Raw genomic sequence first — 22,789 nt, forward strand, 5'->3', positions numbered from 1 at the left:
TTTGAAAGAAAGAAAACGGCTTGAACAACTTGGAAATAGTATAGAAATATTTACCAGGTTCTATCATCATAGATAAAGTGGTCATTTTAAACATGTAGGCACTATTACTTTCTACATTGCGATTATATTTGATATTACAACACATATGATAGCAGTTTAGGGTAGCGATTGGTTGCTATTAGGTACTGATGACGTCACTGATGAGGAGACAGACATGCTGTCTCCACGTGGTTCTCCAGGCATGTTTAGTCACCACTGCTTATTTTCAGTTTGTGGTCAGAAAACAGTAACAGATACGTTGTCTAACCGGTACAAAATTCAATCAGTTTTATTCCAAACGTTAAATAAATGGGCTTCGAAGGAGCGTCACACTTCACCGAGCCATTTTAAAATAACATATACGTAGGGTGCGCAACTAAAGGCACTTATCAATCTTCCTTCAGAAGTAGTGTCATAAGAGATGATAAACTTTACAAGAACGTGTACATTTCTTCAGGTATCCTCTGGTTAGAAATAAACAAGTCATTCAAATAACATACACTACAAAAAATAAAATTTTATAGGCGGAAGAACACATTTTAATTTTTAGAAGGCATCTAAAATTGCTTTTTTGTTTGTTTTTTAATTTCGCGCAAACCTACACGAGGCCTATCTGCGCTAGACTTCCCTAATTTAGCAGTGTAAGTCTAGAGGGAAGGCAGCTAGTCATCGTCACCCACCGTCAACTCTAGGGCTACTCTTTTACCAACAAATAATGGGATTGACCGTCACATTATAACGCCCCTGCGGCTGAAAGGGCGATCAAGTTTGGGGTGACAGAGATTCGAACCCACCACCCTCATATTACGAGTCGAGTGCCTTAACCATCTGGCCATGCTGGGCCTACATCTAAGCTAAGGGGCACCTTTCTTTGTCATGTTAACAGTGTATTCAAAAGTTGAATTAAAATTTTATGATAATTATAGGTAGGACTGCATTTCCAAGACAGGAAGCACTTTGCTACCGGTTAAAAAATGGGGGAGGAGGCATATTAAGGGGTTAATCCTCTAGCTACAGGCAGAAGGCACTTTTAATACTAAAGGGTTAACCCTTTAGCTGCAGGCAGTAAGGCACTTAACATTAATGGGTTAACCCTCTAGCTACAGGCAGAAGACACTTTTAACATTAAAAGGTTAACCCTCTAGTTACAGGCAGTAGGCATGTTTAACATTAAAAGGTTAACCCTCTAGTTACAGGTAGTAGGGCATTTTTTAACAATCCCAGTTATCACACAAAATTCCCATGAAAATGATTTTAATTAAAACGTATAAAAAAAATTAAGACTTCAGTTCACTTAATCAAAAAAATTGCTTAATAATTTATTATTAATTTGTCTATTAATAACTCTGTTATTAATTATCTAATGCAAAATTAAAACATGAAAAAGGCATCTTGAATATATGGAATCTGCATATTTACCACTAATTAGCTTATAAATATAAAACTAAAAAACACCACATTATCTGTACATTATTGTAATATAAGCTAACAAATCTATCTTTATTGCTTAATACACATAAAAGGGCTTCAGTTATGTTGTTTAGTACTCTTTCTACCAGGTAACAGTCTAAACAAACCATGGAATTATCTTTGTTGGTTCCTCAATTGAACAATGTTATTTCTAGATAACATATCAATGTATAACTTACCAAAATATATTTCACAAAAAAATACTTCCTGCAACATATTTAAGTAATAAATTATAAAAAAACAACACGTTCTTCCAACATATTTTTTACAACGTGTAAAGTGTAGAATCAAGGCACAAAAACAGTTTAGGGAACCCCTGAGGTCATTTGTGCTTTTCAGAAATACACTTTTAGTTTTAATTAAAAAATTATTTAGCTTAAAATTTTTTTGTTTCTCTCTTCAAGTATTTGAATACTTTTTTTCATATATGTTTGAAATCCATAATTCAGTAATGTAAAACACATCGTACATGATTTGATTTCATTCAGTTTTTAGCCAAAAGCTACACAGTGGACTACTGTCTACTCTGTCCATTACTTAAACCACACTCAGAATTTTTGCCCTGCAAGTCTGTAAACCTACCACTGACCCACTGTGTGATGCAAGGGTTGTTGGAATGAATATTACTGTCCTATTGCCTCAATTACTAAAAGACTAAAACTGATTTTCATTTTTGAAAATGAAATGAACAAACATTGTACATTAAAACAGGAAGCATTGAACATTTATACTGGTACTATTAAAAAACCAAACTCAAAATATGTTTTCATAATTGAAACCCTGAAAGATACAACTTATAACATACACTAAACAGAAACAGGTTTACTGAACTGATGCAAGTTCAAGTTTAAAATATTAAACAGTAGTTTCAACAAATGTTATTTATACCTACTATATAGTGTCACAAACAAATTATTATAATTTGCTATACCAGAGTGCTCTTCCCTACAAACTGGTATTTATGATACCAAAAGTAAACAATTCATTATAACATGACTATTTACTTTCTTCACTAATATATGAAGGCCAGTGACGAAAAGATGTTCATTCATTTGCTACTATATATTTAAACCAAACAAAAAACACCACAATCATAAAACGTCTGATACTGTGTTAACCCATTCATTGCAGTTAATACACACATGAATTCTTGCTTTTGAAATTCCCACAAGAGTAGCTGGACCATACATTTTTGTGGTAATGTTGTCCATCAACATTCCACTATGCTTACACAGTGAGTTAGTTATTTCTCCCTTCAATTTGTCAACTTCCCTCAATGTCAGAGTGCCCTGTACATAAACATTTCACTGACGTGTTAGCAGTCGCAGTCAAAGCTAGGGAAAATCCACATAATTTTACGGACTTACTAAGCTGCACTGACTCTGATGAATTGATGCTGTGCACATTTACAGCTCACGTATGTATGAGCTGCAGTGACTGGTTCAATTGTTTGTTTGTTTTTGTAATTTTGCACATGAAGATTATTTGCACTATCCACCTCTAATTTAACAGCGTAAGACCACAGGGAAGGCAGCTACTCATCACCACCCATTGCAAGATCTTGGGTCACTCTTTGACCAATACATAGTGGGACTGACCTTCACATTATAACACACCCATGGCTGAAAGGGTGAGCATGTTTGGTGTGACGAGGATTCGAACCTGGGATCCTCACATTACGAGTCGAGTGCCTCAACCAACTGACCATGCCGGGCCAAACACTCTCTGGAAAATTATTTATATCAGGGGTTTCTTTAATAAAAAGCTCAAGGTCTGTAGATTCAACCGTTATGGTGATGAAGTCATTAACAGATGTTCTATAGCCTCTGTTTTCTTTGTACAACTGAAGTGTAGAGTGACATAGGTTTACTGGGTTAAACCATTACTTTTTGATGAGCAACCTAACTACTTCAATTAAAAGTAAAATTCAGCCTGATAATGAACAAAACTTGGTAAAAATATTTTTTTATGATCTTATAAAGATTAGAATTCACTGGTTTGTATGTGACCTGTGTGTGAGTACTGAGCCATGTTTGAAGTAATATTCATGGGTGGTTTTCATACTGAAAAAGTTTACTTCAGTAACTTGGTCTACAGAAATGTCTGAGTTGAACCCGAGGGTTAAGGTTTTTATTGATACAGAGATCTGTAATTCACGAGTGAGATTTACGAACCCACAAATGGTAGAAAGATAGAGAGAGAAAATCTGGGGATAGGACAAGGCTTGTAACATGGTTGAAAATTTAAAATTTTTAAGAAACAACATACAAGGTTTTTAACACGTTGAAACACCAAAAGCCCAAGCAGAAAAATAAATGTATGTCCCACTGTTATATAACAATGGCATTGGTTAGAGGTTAATATAATGATGGGCAAGACAAAACACTTACACAAAAGCTAAATTTCCAAATTTCTGAAGATGAAAACAGTACAAGACTAGGAAAATTTAGAACAAATAAAAAGTGAAACATGACAACACTTTGTTTTTTGCAAAGTATCAGCCTGATCTGAGTAATCTATATATGTTCTTCCAAATAAAACTGTTTTAATTTTATAAAAACAACATATCAATCTGTACATTATATAGCCTAAACTGCACTTACTACATAAATCTGTTTGCCTTAATATTCAATTCATGCTGAGGTTAATGTTTTAATTGTATTACTTAATACATATTTGGTATATGGTTATTCTACAGATCATTCACAATAAGTTCTGTTTTCTCAAATATTAATTGAATTGTACATAACTTGTACAGTTAAGTCAATACCTCATATTTTCAAGGCTTTGTTGATGACAAAACAAGTGTATTCTGGTATGCTTAACTCATGGAATCAAAGTGTTTTCAATGTCATGAAAATGACTTAGATATCCAAACTATAAATTTCAATACTACCTTGATCAAGCAAAGCTGATGGAAGGAGATCCCCTGAGGTCTTGATTTCATCGAATTTTGATAAAATTGTTTGGAGCCTATAAATAAATGTGTAATAAAAGTTCATTAGTGAATTGTAAAGTTTCTAACTGAAGACTTAACATTGTTTATTTGTACCATTACCTTCAAAAATAAAGTTTTATTTCATCTATCTCTCTCTATCTATTAAATAAGATACATTTTGGCAAAGATAGCAATGCAGATGTTGTGAACTTAGTTTCTCACACTGTTTTATAATCAAACTTAAGTCACTGTTTTAACCCATCTTACTTTCAAATACTAATAGTGCTCATACAGTCTTTTTTAAACACTTTATATCAATGAATGTAAGTGTAATACAGAGCTGTTTACATTATATTAAAACGACTTTTGAATATCGAAATCAAAAAATAATGTGGCACCTACAGTTGATATAATGTTGAAGTGAAATGTCATTCTGACATTGCTTAGCATTTCAAAGATAGTGTGATGCCATCAGAAACTGATCATGTTTTGGAAAGGTATCTAACATCCCTTTTTTAATACAAGACGATCATACATTCATATCTTAAAGATGCATTTAGATTGTAGATTAGAATTTACAAGATGCAGATATCCCTTGTACTTAATTTCTTTGGAAGACAAAGAAGTATGGAATAATGTGAGGCATTAGGAACATCAAGAAATATACATTAAACAAGTCTGAAGTAAGCAAAGCACAACATCTTGTGACAGTTTAGAATCCAAGATCACAAAAGTCAGGGCAAAAGCAATTCATGTGCTCCAGTTAACAATATTCAATATAACCCAGAAGGATCACTACATTTGTAAAAGCAACGCATGTTGTCTGCAAACATGTTGCTTTACACAACACATATCTTCAAACACTGGTCAAGTTGGAAAATGCAGTGCTTATGTATTTCTGAATGATTGTTCTCTTAAAGCAAGTGGTTGAGAGATATCATACACTAAACTAATTATGAATAGCATGCATAGAAAGGTGGTGTGTTTTTCACAGGACAGCATTACTATGGAGTCTTTTATGTAAACTATGCTGCAGGATTTTTTGTCAAGATGTATGGTCATAACAAGCTTTACTGGATGTGTTGATTATGGGCCATAATGATATTGTGAGGATCCAATATAATTTAATGTGCTCAACTGATGTAGGGTATATTCTTATGCACAGATCTCATTCTACTAAAAGAAATATCCATAGGTTACCTTCAAATTATACTTTGATATTTTCTTTGGATATATGTGACCTGGATCTCAGAATCTTGTTGAAAAATAAAAAAATATCCAGACTGTTTAATATCACATTTAATCAACTTGAAGATATGAAAAACTATCCATTTTTCATTGTAATTGAATGGAAATTTTATTTAATGTACTATATACTGAACATATCATGGAGGAAGATGTTTGTTCTACAAGACAGAAAAATAATTACGATGGAATGACACAAGAATGTTGTAAGATATCAAAGCTAACCATAACGTGTATATTTCACATTATTTTGGTAAAAGTTCAATGACAGATGCTCTACTGTGCAAAAGTGTTAAGACAAGAGAATATTCTTTCCATTTCATGGGCTAATTCTTCCAAGCCATTACAGAATGTAGATTTTAACACTATGGTAATGAATGAGCCAGGGAGAAAATATTTATTCCTTATAACTCCCATGTAGTTGCACTAAGAGTTCTGCTTAAATAAATGTACTTATCAAATTTGGGGTCTGTAATTACTGTCACAGTATCCCATGTAATGTCTTAATTATACAGAAAGCTAGCATATGGTACTGGAATATAATAGAAACAAATCAATTTTCTAGTACTCCACAAATAAATTTTGATAAAAACAGTGCTTAACACTATATATTAAGTTTTGTTGTTATGCCATGGCCCAAAAGCAGAGGGAATTATCAGCAGAGCAGAGTTTGCATAAATGCTTTATATGATGCTGGTTGAACTCACCAGTAAACTGCTGCAGACTTGTAACGGCCCTCGAGGTCATTTTGTACAGCTAGCTGCTTGTAAATAAAGAGTGACATTTCATCAAATGTCCAACTGTCATAACAAAATAAATCACACCGATGGTCACTTTAAGCTGGCAAACACAAGACATTATGATAAAAAAGAAACAAGGCTGTCAAGCGCATTTTTAACCAACAGGAAAATTCTTCTTTCGTCCTTGCTGCCCATTTATTCATATTGAGGCACATATCTATGAAAGCATTACGATTTCGAAAACAAGTACAGACTTAACCCTCGTCCTATTGACTCGTCTTGTAAATTCAGTGGCCTAGGGTTACTGCTTCAGCAAGCTCATTTCTCTTAGTAGTCGGGTTATGCGCTTTTCGTAACTCGTTCTTAGGTAAGTGTTGTGGCAAATGTATGTTTCAATATATTTTGTTTGAGCGTTCTTGGACCTGTACAATACTTTTCTCACAGCGTTCTGTGTTTTTCATTTTCAGATCCTGTTTTTTTTTCACCCATCGTTATGGCTGCTTTTAAAAGATGAAAAGTGGATTCTGAGTGTCGTGCTTTCAATAAAGAATGGGGAGAAAAGTACTTCTTTGTGGAAACAAAAAAAACCAGAAAGCTACTTGTGTGACATGCACCGAAAGTGTTGCCATTTTGAAAGAATACAATCTTCGGCATCACTATCAAACAAAACATCTATCAACATATTTGACATTTTCAGGAAAGTTCCGTTCTGAGAAATTTGAATCCATGAAACGTATTTTTTAATCTCAAAAGAATCTCTTCACGGGAAAGTTTGATGAAAATAAATTTATCACTCGTACAAGTTACAAAATAGTGCATAGTATGGCAGAGCGAGGAAAACCTTTTATTGATGGCAACTTCATCAAAGAGTGTATGATGGATGCAGCAAATGAGCTGTGTCCTGAAAGAGCCAATTTCTTTGAAATTATCAGCAACTTTGAGCAACTTCAGTTGTATGGAGAGCAGAGAACTTGAAGAGAACATTGCATTACAGATATGCCAAAAAGCTAGAAACTTCCTATAATATTCTCTGGCATTGGACGAGTCTGCTGATCTCTAGAATAGTCACAACTTCTTGTGTTCATTTGTGGAGTTAATTTGGACTTTCAGATCACGGAAGAGTTGGCATCAGTTTGCAGCATGCAGGGAAGAACAACTGAAGAAGACATTTTCATGGATGTACATAAAACTTTGCAAGACTATAACCTTCAGTGAAATCAGCTTAGAGGTGTAAGAATTTATGGAGGAAAAAACATGGCTGGAGTAAAGGGTCTGGTGGGGCTGATCAGGAAACAGTTGGAAGATCTTCAACTCCCAAGTGCTCTGTTCATACACTGCATCATACATCAACAAGCACTCTGTGGAAAAGACTTAGATATTTCTTGCATACTGAAACCAGTCATTTCTGCAGTGAACTTCATGTGGGTCGTGCACTTAATCATCGCCAGTTCAAGGAGTTTCTTGAAGAAATTGATTCGATTTCTGTGACTTGCCTTATCACACGGCAAGGTGGCTCAGCTGGGGTAAAGTCTTGTTTCGTTTTTATAAGCTGAGAAGAGAAACAGATATATCTCTTATTGAGAAATGTGGGCCGATCCACTTCTGTCGGATCCAACCTGGTTGTCAAAGTTGTCATTTTTGGTTGACATCACATCCCACATGAATGAATTGAACTTGAAACTTCAGGGGAAGAATAACCTTGTCTGTGATCTCTATAGAATCATTAAAGAATTTCAGAGAAAGCTGTCATTGTTTGAAGTACATTTGGAAGGAGGAAACCTCTCTTATTTTCAGTGTTTCAATAAGTTTCATGCTGGAATCACAGAAGATGTCAACCTGGAGTTTCAGAAAAAAGATTATTGGTGGTTTAAATAAGTATTTTAGAGAGATTTTCGGATTTCGACAGAATCGAAAGTGACATTCTCCTTTTTCAGAATCCTTCTGGTTGTGTCATTGATGACGTGTCAGTGGAACTTCAGCTGGAGGTCATCAATTTGCAAGGAAATGACTTGTTTAAAGCAAACCACAGAGAGGGGCAACTTATTGAATTTTACAGCTGCATACCTGAAGATAATTTTCCAAAGCTGAAGCAGTTTGCATCTGGTATGGCATCAGTGTTCGGAACAACTTATGTCTGTGAACGAGCATTTTAAAAAATAAAGTATGTGAAGTCAGATATGTATTCACTATGTGCAATGTGACAATTGTTTTTGCTAATGTCATCTTCTTTGATAATCTTTTGGTAAATAAAAATGTTGGTTGTATTTCTGTTTGTTTTTTATTATATGTGTATATTGCATGCTACTCCCACATGGCTGATGTGGCATCCTGAACTTAGTGTTAAGTCTTTTACAGAGAGCTTTCGTTCTAGCTTATGAGTATTGAACATAATGATCATGTGGCCCGCACTTCTCATTCCCCAAGTAATCTGGCCCCCTGTGAAAAATGTTTGGTGACCCCTGCTCTAGATTCTAAACCTAAGACAGGTAAATTTGGAAATGAAAGGGGAAGAGGCAGAACACCTAAACTCAATGACACTGATGTAAGTATCTTTGTTTATGTAGCCTTCAGGACAGAAGGAAATCTGCCACTGATTTCAAGCATTATATAAACGACCACATACCAAATGACACAAAAGTGTCCAGATGTACATTATGAAAGAGACTCAACAAGAATGGAATATTTAGTAGCGTAACAGTTAAAAACCTCTACTTTGGTCTCCAAATAATGTCAAGAGCCTGAAACTTGCTAATAAATACAAAAACTGGACCTTTGATGACTGGAAAAAGGTGTTATGGATGAATGAGTCCAAGCTTAAAATATCTGGTTCAAAATGTAAGAAATTACTTAGTTAAGAAAGAAGCAGCTGGAGTCATTCAGAATACACAATGGCCCCTAGAGAGCCCCAATCTCAGCATAATTGAGCAGATCTGGGATTTAATAGACCATAAACCTGACACTGTTCATCACAATAGGGTTATATCATACTGTTCTGCATTACAATAGGGTCATATCACACTGTTCTGCATTACAATAGGGTCATATCACACTGTTCTGCATTACAATAGGGTCATATCACACTGTTCTGCATTATTGTAGGGTCATATCACACTGCTCTGCATTATTGTAGTGTTCAACATTATTTTGAGGTTATGTCGTACTGTTCGACATTACAATAAGTTTATATTATACTGTTGTACATTACAACAGGGTTATTTTATACTGTTGGACATTACAACAGGGTTATATTATACTGTTGGACATTACAACAGGGTTATATTATACTGTTGGACATTACAACAGGGTTATATTATACTGTTGTACATTACAACAGGTTTATATCATACTGTTGTACATTACAACAGGGTTATATCATACTGTTGTACATTACAACAGGGTTATATTATACTGTTGTACATTACAACAGGGTTATATTATACTGTTGTACATTACAACAGGGTTATATTATACTGTTGTACAATACAATAGGTTTATATTATACTGTTGTACAATACAATAGGTTTATATTATACTGTTGTACAATACAATAGGTTTATATTATACTGTTGTACATTACAACAGGTTTATATTATACTCTTGTACATTACAACAGGGTTATATTATACTGTTGGACATTACAATACAGTTATATTATACTGTTGTACATTACAATAGGTTTATATTATACTGTTGTACATTACAACAGGGTTATATTATACTGTTGTACATTACAACAGGGTTATATTATACTGTTGTACATTACAACAGGTTTATATTATACTGTTGTACATTACAACAGGGTTATATTATACTGTTGTACATTACAACAGGGTTATATTATACTGTTGTACATTACAACAGGGTTATATTATACTGTTGTACAATACAATAGGTTTATATTATACTGTTGTACAATACAATAGGTTTATATTATACTGTTGTACAATACAATAGGTTTATATTATACTGTTGTACATTACAACAGGTTTATATTATACTGTTGTACATTACAACAGGTTTATATTACACTGTTGTACATTACAACAGGGTTATATTATACTGTTGTACATTACAACAGGGTTATATTATACTGTTGTACATTACAACAGGGTTATATTATACTGTTGTACATTACAACAGGGTTATATTATACTGTTGTACATTACAACAGGGTTATATTATACTGTTGTACATTACAACAGGGTTATATTATACTGTTGTACATTACAACAGGGTTATATTATACTGTTGTACAATACAATAGGTTTATATTATACTGTTGTACAATACAATAGGTTTATATTATACTGTTGTACAATACAATAGGTTTATATTATACTGTTGTACATTACAACAGGTTTATATTATACTGTTGTACATTACAACAGGTTTATATCATACTGTTGTACATTACAATAGGTTTATATTATACTGTTGTACATTACAACAGGGTTATATTATACTGTTGTACATTACAATAGGTTTATATTATACTGTTGTACATTACAACAGGGTTATATTATACTGTTGTACAATACAATAGGTTTATATTATACTGTTGTACATTACAATAGGTTTATATTATACTGTTGTACATTACAACAGGTTTATATCATACTGTTGTACATTACAATAGGTTTATATTATACTGTTGTACATTACAATACAGTTATATTATACTGTTGTACATTACAACAGGGTTATATTATACTGTTGTACATTACAACAGGGTTATATCATACTGTTGTACATTACAACAGGGTTATATCATACTGTTGTACATTACAACAGGGTTATATTATACTGTTGTACATTACAATAGGTTTATATTATACTGTTGTACATTACAACAGGGTTATATTATACTGTTGTACAATACAATAGGTTTATATTATACTGTTGTACATTACAATAGGTTTATATTATACTGTTGTACATTACAACAGGTTTATATCATACTGTTGTACATTACAATAGGTTTATATTATACTGTTGTACATTACAATAGGTTTATATTATACTGTTGTACATTACAATACAGTTATATTATACTGTTGTACATTACAACAGGGTTATATTATACTGTTGTACATTACAACAGGGTTATATCATACTGTTGTACATTACAACAGGGTTATATCATACTGTTGTACATTACAACAGGGTTATATCATACTGTTGTACATTACAACAGGGTTATATCATACTGTTGGAATTATTACAGGGTTGCATCACACTGTTCCACATTATTACGGGGTTATATTGTACTGTTCCAACCATATCTACTTAAATAAAAAGAAACTGCCAGATGTGTCAAACAACTATTTTGATAATACGATATTTAACAATGACTGGGAGGATGGTCCAAAGGTATATCACAAGTTCTGAAGAAATACTGTACAATACAAGTAAACCAGCACAGGCTGTACTACACTGGGATGCTTTAGCCACTCTTCAAGCACACAAAGCTGGACACAATAAACAGATTCAGAAACAAATTACATTTATATAAAGATGAAGCTGGGATTATTTTAAATATAACTGGATTACACTGGACATGCATCACCATTCTCTCTGAGCTGCACAACAACAAATCAAGTACTGCTCGCTTCATCATTCATGTCGTATAAATCCCCAATAATAGAAGTTACAAAATATTGATGCCTTTAATGATCTTGTCAGTCAATAGGCCTAAAGTCCAAATAATCAAAGGGTAACATTGCAAAGCATTCTAAAGGTCCAATAGGATTGATGGTCTAAAATAAACTCCAATCCCCTAAAAAAAACTGATCATATTTGATCAATGCAGTTTTACTAATTAGAAGTGAACTATTGAGAATAATATTCAGTGAAGAAAAAAATTCAATGTTATATGGAGAAACAGAAGTTACAAGATGTTAAGTACTGGGAAGTACTGATGCAACCTGTGCTGATCAGTTGATAACTAAACAAAGTTGAAACAAGACACAGAAATTCAGAAAAATGGTGGTTTAAACAGTGATTACTGAAACAATGGAAATTCTCAAACGTTTAAATATTTTATATTATTTATGAAATGTCAATTAAAACGTTTGACGAGCCAATTTTAGTATTAAAACTAGTGAACTATATCAATGAAAATATAAAGCATGTAACAAACTGGTGTTGAAAAAACAGAATGAGTTTAAGTTCACATAGTTTGTTGGAGGTATAAATATGCTTTAACTTAAATGTATCAGGGAAAGAAGGAAACGGTTCAGCCACAACATTTCTCCTACAGAAAGTTTTCTACCGCTTTGTTTTCTCCTAAACAAACTGTCACTTGGTGATGTTAGATGCAACTATTGTTTTAGCCTTAAGACTAGATCAACAATGATCCTCTTTTTAAATTACCTAGTTACTTTGGCTTCAGCATAGCTTGTTACAGACACATCTGGTGATATCATTTACTGTATGTTTTGTAACTACTATGGTTGATTTTGTTTATAATATACCAGTTGGTTACCTACCAAATGTACACATGAATATTAAGATTGCAAATTATTTCCATCACTTAATAAAATAAATCTGTTGTTCACCTTTTCAATAAGGTTTGTCACTGTGTTGACCATTTAACATCCTAAGATATGTTCTCTTAAGTTGTCATAGTTTAGTATCTCATTAACTTAATAACTTTCTTTCAATAACATTATGTAACACAAATTTTGTTCCTGGATAGTATGTGTTATTTCTCAATTGATTATGTTTTAAAAGTATACAGAATGGCCATTATTCCCTTCAAACTTTGCTTTTGTGACCTGGATAATGAAATTTAGAAATTAACCTATTTTCTATGTAAAAACGGGCAAATTTACACATTTTCATTTAAATAAGGTCTGAATAAAACAACATATGAATCAAGATTTACATGTATTTATACTAAAGTTATACAAAAAATGTTTACAAGTAAGTAATTTTCGAGATTTGTGACTGTAATGTAAATTACTTTCACTTATCAGCCCCCAAATATAGTCTCCCATCATGTTTTTGTTATACCCTCCTTGGTAGTGGCATTCAAAATCCAGTATATTTTGGTGGAAGTGCTCACTTGCTCCTCTGAGTATGCTCCCATGTTCTCCTTGAATTTATCAAGATGAGGGTCAAGGATATGAACTTTCAGGGACATCCTGCAGCCCATTTTGCCCTAGTTCTTCATCAGAGCCTCAATTAGTTTAACATAATTTTCGGCCTTGTGATTGCTCATGAAGCCCCGAACTACTGTGACAAAGCTGCTCCAAGCTTTTTTTCCCTTCCTACTGAGCTTCTTGAGATTCTGTGCACCTTTGCCTCAGACAGCTTAGGGAAGAATTTTTGAAGGTACTTGAAGGCTGCAGACTCCTTTTCAAGAGTTGTGACAAATTGTTTCATAAGACCCAATTTTATGTGAACTAGTGGAAACAACACCTTCTGGAGGTCCACTAGTGGCTCACACTTGACATTGTACCTTCCCACAGAGAACTCGGTCCGTTGTGGCCAGTGCTTCCTGTTGTGGTGCGCTGCAGTGTCCTTGCTCTCCCATAGGCAAAGATAACAGGGAAACTTGGTAAAGCCTCCTCGAGGACTTGTCAGGAATGCCACCATTTTGAAGTCTCCAATAACTTCCCAGCCATATTCATCATACTTCAAGGCTTCTAGCAAGGTCTTGATGCTGTTATACTCTTCTTTGAGGTGCAACCGAATGAGTCAGGAAAAGTTCTACAACATTCTAGAAAATTCATGTAAGTTCGAGAAAATTCTCTATAAGCTACTCAGCACTGAATCTACCTGGAATGTTCTGGAAAATGGGTAAATTTGAAAATTTCATTATCCAAGTCACAAAAGCAAAGTTTGAAGAGAAAAATAGGTCTTTTCCATTTACTTTAGGCATAAGCAATTGGAAAATAACACTTTCTGCACAGGAACAGGTAAAAATTTTGTTACATAGTGTTATTGGTTGTTAAAATTTCCCCTACATTACTGAAATTTATATTACAAATTACCTGGCAGTGTTTGGTATAAAGACAGTAGTTATGGTGCAGGATGAAAATACAAGTCATAACACTTCTTACACTAACCTTTTCAAAGCTGGTTACTGGTTGTCAGGTTATAAGAGCATAAAATAACTTATACTGTTATATTTATATATTTAATGACATTACTATTTAGTTATAAAGTATTATAATATTATAAGACTGTAACTACTGATCAAATGAAGGCTTTGTTATCTAAATAAGAATATTTTCTTTCCTTGTAATCTGGTTGGCTCTCCCCCTTCTGTTTCATTCTAGTAAACACAGTTTATACTTTAAACATTAGCCAAGAAAGTAATTAATTTACTTTTGCCCTGCTACTTATTGTTCTGAGCCATTCATCTAAGTTATTATCTTTGTCTTCCCTTGGAAAAAATTCCTGCAAAGTTGTATATATGATGCTGGCTGTTCAAGCGATATTTCAAGGATATAAACCCCCTTATGTTTCAACAATCGTAAAGAGAGCACACATACCAAGAGAACTATATTGCTGTTTGGTGTACACAATGCTACATTCCTTCAGTCTGGGATAAGTTTAACAAATTAAGGTATTTTAACAACCAATTCTCAAAAGAAACAACAACTTACAAATTGAGAGCTTTCTTTCCAGTAAAGGTGTTATCCTTTGTCCATACTTATATTGTTTTGATTGTGTTTGTGTATAAAATAAAGATTCAATCATCTTGTCTCTTTCATTCTTCAACCTCAAAATCAGAAAAATCAGATTTGCTCAATGGTATGTTTCCTGACTGTACCTCTTATTGTCCTGAAAAACTTATTTTGTCACTCTTGAAGGATAACAGTGCACTTGAGAATACCATGGGAATAGTCCTTAACATTCCAAGGGCAAATTTTATGTTTCATATTAAGAATGGTGTACATTTTAAAAATACAGGAAAATGTCTGGAGTTAATCTTTTCAAACAAATAGCACATCTTTCACAGTCGTGTTTGCCAATTATGGTATAATTATCCTCCTCTAACCTACACTTCCTAACATCAAGATATCAAACAGATATGTACAGCCAATGTGATTTATGTATGCCTTTGTTGATTGTTTTGAGTATAGCTGTGATATAGTTTGGAGACATCTATATTTTATAAAGCATGGGTTCCTCAACATCAAAATTTGAATTCATGTATGCAATATGTTGAAAAAATGACCTGATGATTAATTTTAATTACTTATTTTGCAAGGCACAGGATTAAAATGTACATGTTAGTAACAAATATGTTTGTTTTTGAATTTCATGCAAAGTTACACAAAGGCTATCTGCACTAGCTGTCCCTAATTTTGCAGTGTAAGACTATAGTGAAGGCAGCTAGTCATCACCACCCACCACCACCTCTGGGCTACTCTTTTACCAACTAATAGTGGGATTGACCATCACATTATAACACCCCACAGCTGAAAGGGTGAGGATGTTTGTGGTGACAGGTGACTGAACCTATGTTTCTCAGATTACGAAGTCGAGTGTTTTAACCACCTGGCTATGCCAGGCCATGAACTAAAGTAAAAGCTGTGGTTACATAATTTATCTATTTTCATAATCAAAGGGTTATGTTCAACTTTTTGACAACTACAGCTATTTAATATCTAAAGATTTTTTTCAGTGAGAGGAAAAACGATTTAGTACAGAATAAAGAGTTATATTTAAAAACATCGACATTTGGGCACCTACTATCAAGAGTGTTGTAGCTTTTACTAAAATTTAAACACAAGTTTTACAAATATGACATATAGATTACACAGGTCAACAAATTTTTTCGAAATCTCAGTTGCATAAGATTTTTTTACTCATTCTTACCCTTTGTGACCTGCCAAATTCAAATATGAAAACGGTTCAGCTCTACATGCTCTAGTTTTAATGCAATTTTAAGTTTTTCATTCTAGCCTTTTGTGGTCAAATTAACATCGCTTCCTGCGATGCCTATATTGGCAAACCGCAACTGCCAGCGATGTTCTTGTACATCTAACAGCTTCAGTGCTGCATGAGCTATGATAACGTCCGAGTTTGTCGTTACACTTGTCTCTAGCCTGCAACTTAGTTGAAGGTAAGACAATAGTGGGACACCGTGGGTCCTGATCGCGAGGAAACGGTTAATTACTTACACGTTTATGTTATCAACAGAGATATTAAAATTGTTTAGATTTTGTGGTCAAATTAATTACTTACACGTTTATGTTATCAACAGAGATATTAAAATTGTTTTGATTTTGTGGTCAAATTAATTACTTACACGTTTATGTTATCAACAGAGATATTAAAATTGTTTTGATTTTGTTTCAGTTCTGATCAAGGAGACGCCAATGTGAGAACAAGCTTCGGACGCTTTCTGTTATATTTGTGGATGCCTCACGCTATTCGTCAAAGGCGTAATATAACATCGTTTCTGAGGTGTGCTTATAAAGCTGCATTTTTGGACTTGCTCTGGTGACCAAGACAAGAAATGGGCCCCACATATTGTGTGTCATAACCGCGAGGAAATGCTGCGACTGGACAAAAGGAAAACGTAAGGGTTTATCTATTCGGAATTCCCATGACCTGGCGAGAACCGATGGACCACACAACTGACTGTTATTTTTGTCTGGTCAATACAAAAAGCATTGGCAAGAAAAACAGACACAAAATCTCATATCCTAGTATCCCCTCAGCAACCGACTTACTCTGCACTCTGATGAGCTCCCAATCCCAGTTTTAAAGGATTTCTTCCATCTGAAGATGTGGATAGTGACCAAGAGCAAGAGACTGCTGATGAAACTCAAGAAATACTTTCAGAATCTCATGATCCTTCTTATGAGACCTCACAGTCATTAACTCCTCAACAGTTTAGCCAGCCAGAGTTGAATGACCCCTGAGCGTGATTTGGGTCTCACCAAAAATGCAGCTGAAGTGTTAGCTTCCAGGATGCAAGAAAAGAATCAGCTGAGCCATACAACTAAAGTGTCATACTCCTAAATAGGGAGCAGGCTTTTGTGCCATTTTTTACAGAGGAAAATATGTTTGTTTATTGTCATAATATCTCAGGCCTCCAGGAATTAGGGATGCCAGTATACCATCCAAATGACTGGCGATTATTTCTAGATTGTTCTAAGCAAAGTTCGGTAAGTTTCTACTTCATAATGACAATGTCTATGCAGCTGTTCCAATTGGACACTCTGTGTATTTACGAGAGGAATATAATGACATTAAGACTGTGATTGACCTACTAAAATACCACGAGCACAACTGGACAATTTGTGTGGAACTCAAAATGGTTACTTTCCTCCTAGGTCAACAAAGAGGATTTACAAAGTACCCCTGCTATCTTTGCATGTGGGACAGCCGAAGCTCGAGAAAAGCACTGGAACCAGAAGGAGTGGCCCATACGTGAGACTCTGAAGGCAGGTATGCCAAATATTGTCAACGATCCAATTGCCAGTCGAGAAAAGATCATATTTCCTCCTCTCCATATCAAGCTGGGCTTGATGAAACAGTTTATGAATGCTTCCAACACATATTTTCTGTGCTCCTGGTTTGTCCTTCGAGAAGATCAAGGCAGGTGTTTTTTGATGGACCACAGATTCTGCACACTTGTGCGCGATCAAGAATTTGCCAGAAAGATGAACGACAAGAAAAGGACTGCATGGCTTTCATTTGTGGCGGTGATGGCAAACTTTCGGTAATAAAAAAGCTGACAACTATAAAACCCTTGTAGCGAATATGTTGTCAGCTTTTCGCTGATCTTGGATGTAACATGAGTGTCAAACTCCATTACCTGTACAGTCATCTTGATAGATTCCCTGAGAACCCAGGAGCTGTAAGTGACGAAAGCAAGTCAAGCGGTTCCATTAGGACCTCAAGACCATGGAAGAGCCGTCACCAAGGGAGATGGGACAAACATATGATGGCAGATTACTCCTGGAGCATTAAACGAGAATGCCCTGAGACAGTCCACAAACGCAAGAGCTACAAGCGGAAATTCATGCTTGAGTAGACTGCAATTGAGCTTTGCCTCCTCATAGTAGCAAATGTCTTATCTACTAATCAGTTTTATATAAATAAATTGAATTATAACTTTATATAAAATTGAATTTATATAAATAACTTGAATACATTTATACTATCTTGCATTTTCTTTTATTACCCAGCTATATTAAAGAGTTTTATAACATATTTTATCACATATTTTTCATGATAGACTACGAGTCGTAATGTGATGATGATGACTAAATTTTGAGATTTTCAAATACCTTGATTGCAAAAAAAAGTAGAGCACTGAGGAAAACTAACTTCAGATCTGAAATCTGGGCAAGAAATTATGTAATACCAAGTGTTTGATATAAATGCAACAAAAATTTTGTTGACCAGTGTTATTAATATATGAAAGATACTTTAATAATAATTTAATGTGTATATGTGCACAAATGTTAAATATCGACAGAACAACACTTACTTTGCTGCTGGAATGTTCTGCCTTTTGGTTAGGTCTTGACGAACTTTTTCACCCACGTGTTTGTAGATTTCAATAATTGTATGACTGGCTGTTTCTCGAACCTAAATGAACATATAAAATACACAGATTAGCAAAGAGAAATTTGACAGCTAGTTAAAGTTCTTCCAAATTTGAAAAAAAAGAATAATTTTTAACCACACTTCCTCATATTATCAGCTGTCACACTGACCAGCAGAAGTGTTACCAATGAAGAATTAGTAACAAGAAATCACTGAAATCTCTATAGTACTCACTTTATACTAAACAATATTGATGTAATAATATGAAGAGAAATTCAAATTGTTCTTTTCATTTGGCCAAACTTATCACATTAACCAGCATGGTTTCTAAACTAATAACATGACTTACGTGTTAAGTATGTGGTGTTGGGACTACTTCAAATAGTTCCACTTGATGTATGAACAAGCAAATGCCAATTAACATGTTAAAAAGTCACTTAATGGGTACTATAGAGACATTGTGGCTTTTGGGTATAAATCAAAGGGCTCAGTGTGGCTCTTGGGTTTTAAACTGACATATTCACTGTGACTTTTGGGTTCAATCAATTGTGCTTGCTATAGCTTCTGGGTTCACATGAAGTTTTCAGTGGGGCTCATGGGGTTAAGTAAATTGTTTGTTTGTTTTGAATTTTTGCATAAATCTACACTAGTGCTATGTGTGCTAGCCATCATTAATTTAGCAGCACAAGACCAAAAGGAAGGCAGCTAGTCATCACAACCTATTGCCATTTCTTGGGCTACTCTTTTACCAAAAATAGTAGGACTGGCAATTACATCATAACACCCCATGACTGAAAGGGGCAAGCAGGTTTGGTGTGACAGGATTTGAACTTGTGCCCCTCAAGGTTATGAATCAAGCACCCAAACCACCTGGCCATGCCAGGCCACTGGTTTACGTCAACTCTTCATTCTTTCGACTGAGTTGCTTTAATAATGTTCATTGTGAAATCCAAGTTAAAAGAGAAATTTTATGACAAAATAGCAACTGTACATGAAAATATTGCCATTTTACTGAGTTTACTGATGAAATAATGCTAGTTTTAAAATCTATCTTTTCATCCCAGTGTTTAGTTTAAAAAAAGTTTCAATGATATTTGATATCTATAACTAATCTAAGTTTAACAAACATTGTACAGGTCTGGTATCTAGATTATGAATTTACCTCATGTAATCAAGTATTAAACAGACAATATATTTGCTAATTCACTTAAACATCAGCTATACCTTACCTGTAAGTTTGGATCACTTAACAATTTCACTACAGAAGGCATCATTTTGACAGAGCCAAGGAATGGGAACCATAACTGAATAAAAATAAAACTGAATTAAGTGAAAGAAATCAAATTCTTAGACTTTAAATTTATTTTGCATATTTTAAAGAATTAAATTTTTGAAACACTATATTCTGTAGTTATATTAAGTATGTTATATTAAACTGATTTTGGAGTCTTACTATTCTATTGAATCAGATCACACTCTATCTAATGATTACACATCTAGCCTTACAGCATAGTTTACATTGGAACAGAATCCACTGCAAAGTTGTCACGTCGAAAACTAACATTTCTCCATGCATGCTTCCCATAATAGAATAAATATATGAAAACAATGATTTCCCAGTGTTCAAGTCTAATCATATGGAAATTCATAAGTGCTGTGTCTGATACCTTGATCATCACGTCTTAGTAATGAATAGTATAAATATTTGTTTCATAATACACGCTTGAGGTATGGAACAGTTAAACAAATATGTCCTAGAAGCAAGTTGTGAAAATGTGAGTTACGATGCTCTTTCAGATGGCGATTTGTTTTGATTACATTGTATGTTACTGCCTGAGATGTGTACAGTTTTTGAAAAGATCTTTCTTGATTATATTACATATTACTGCCTGGAACATGTGTACAGCTTTTGACAAGATCCTTTCTGATTATATTCCATATTACTGCCTGGGACATATGTACAGTTTTTGACAAGATCCTTCTTGATTGTGTTCCACATTATTGCCTGGGTCATGTTTACAGTTTTTGACAAGATCCTTCTTGATTGTGTTCCACATTATTGCCTGGGTCATGTTTACAGTTTTGACAAGATCCTTCTTGATTGTGTTCCACATTATTGCCTGGGTCATGTTTACAGTTTTTGGCAAGATCCTTCTTGATTGTGTTTCATATTACTGCCTGGAAAGTATGTACAGTTGTTGACACTGACTTTTATGCTTGTGGATTCTCACCTGTTAAAAGATACCACATTTTTCTTGCCATTGTTGGGGTAAGACTTGTTGCAGATTTCTTTCTGGATGAACTTTGTATCCCAAATTGGTTTATGTTTTGTTTTCCAATGATGTTGGTCCAGGGATATACTGGTCTTCAAAATTACAAATCCCCAGTCTGAACACATCATCATGACCAGAGTACATGAGTATTTTGTATAAGAAAAGGATATTACATACCCTTCCCCAAAAGCAATCAATTTTCAGTGACATTATATTACCTACAAAACGACAATGTCAAAACATACTTCTGATACACATTCTGCACTGATACTTTACATGACTGTCGTTTAATTTTACTAAATTATATATTCAAAATCATTTTCATATGACAAACTCAATGTTTTCTATAAGTTCTTATTAGCTAAACAATATTTCTAATTCTTTTTAATTGTAAACAGTTAGTTCTATTGTAGCTTATCACACATAATGTTAATAAATGCCACAAAACACTTCAGACATATGTTTTATACCACTGCATATGTTTTTTAAGCACTGCATCTTATACAAACAATTCTGAAAGAATGCCAAGAATAAAGATTAAAAATAATGTCAGTTAGGTAAACTAAGAAAAATTTCAATTTTAAAATGTATATAACAGTAAGTAATACATGATTTGTCTCGTGTGTTTCAATCTTAGAATAAACAGTATATGTTTAGATATGTTACATCTATTTTTGTTTCTTTTCAGAATATGTATTAATTTGTTTACATTGTTGCAAGACTACAACTACATAAAAAGATATCAGGCAAACAGAATTAATAATAATATGATTTTGAATTACAAATGCTTACCTAACCAAGGCATCTTTAGACAAATCAACATCTCTTCTCGAACTTTCCAGTTCTTATGACTAAAAACAGGCATTAATTTTTCAAACATGTGCTGAAAATAAATGAAATTTTAGTAAGAAATTTGTGCATTAACAAAGTGTAAATGTTTCAGCTCTAAAGTAACTGATGTATAAATTTTAAAAGTTCTGTATTTGGTTTTAGGTAATTATATACAAAATGTGATGTACCACCTTATGTAGTAATACATGATTTTTTTTTCAAAACATAAATACATCCATTCCTTGTAGTAAACATGTACTGATTTATCTTTTCATTTGGGTTAGAAGTTAGACATCCAAAAAATACTAAATCTTACTGCACAATAGAAAATAAAGCATTTGTTAAAATGTCAAATAAACCTGATAATATACATATAAATGTATGACAAGTATCATATGACTTACAATTAAATTCTGGAGAGACTCAATTTTATAGTCACATCCTTAGACATCACCAAACCAGCAAAGAGAAAGTAAAATAGCTTACTGGGGTGAGAGGGTGGGGGTTAGTAGGTTATCAACATCCCTCTCAAGTATCACAATCACATGAATTTGGATTTTCTTTATACTGAATGTACAAATTAGCCCATTATCTTGTTTTGTTTCAAGGTGACTTGGAACAACCATGCAAGCTCCACCTAAACAATTACTACCCTCATTGCAATCTTTCAGCTACAATACCAGACTTAAGGTTATGCTACATTAATATAAACTCATCACTTGAGGGCTTGT

The 22,789-nt window shown here is 33.8% G+C and overlaps 1 protein-coding gene across 1 annotated transcript in view; it reads right to left on the reverse strand.

Annotated features, from left to right (window-relative positions):
- The window catches only part of LOC143236573 (CLIP-associating protein 1-A-like), a 64,513-nt gene extending 43,430 nt beyond the window's left edge, over positions 1-21,083 (reverse strand). Inside the window, exons 1-4 of the mRNA XM_076474871.1 lie at positions 20,917-21,083; positions 20,184-20,274; positions 18,896-18,996; positions 4,406-4,482 (exon numbers count right to left, since the gene is read on the reverse strand). Of these exons, the coding sequence (XP_076330986.1) occupies positions 4,406-4,482; positions 18,896-18,996; positions 20,184-20,274; positions 20,917-21,083 (436 nt within the window). The remainder of the gene's footprint in view (positions 1-4,405; positions 4,483-18,895; positions 18,997-20,183; positions 20,275-20,916) is intronic.
- Positions 21,084-22,789: the final 1,706 nt, after the last annotated feature.

The sequence above is a fragment of the Tachypleus tridentatus genome, chromosome 13 (genome assembly GCF_004210375.1).
Source record: "Tachypleus tridentatus isolate NWPU-2018 chromosome 13, ASM421037v1, whole genome shotgun sequence".
In the NCBI taxonomy this organism is placed as follows: domain Eukaryota; kingdom Metazoa; phylum Arthropoda; class Merostomata; order Xiphosura; family Limulidae; genus Tachypleus; species Tachypleus tridentatus.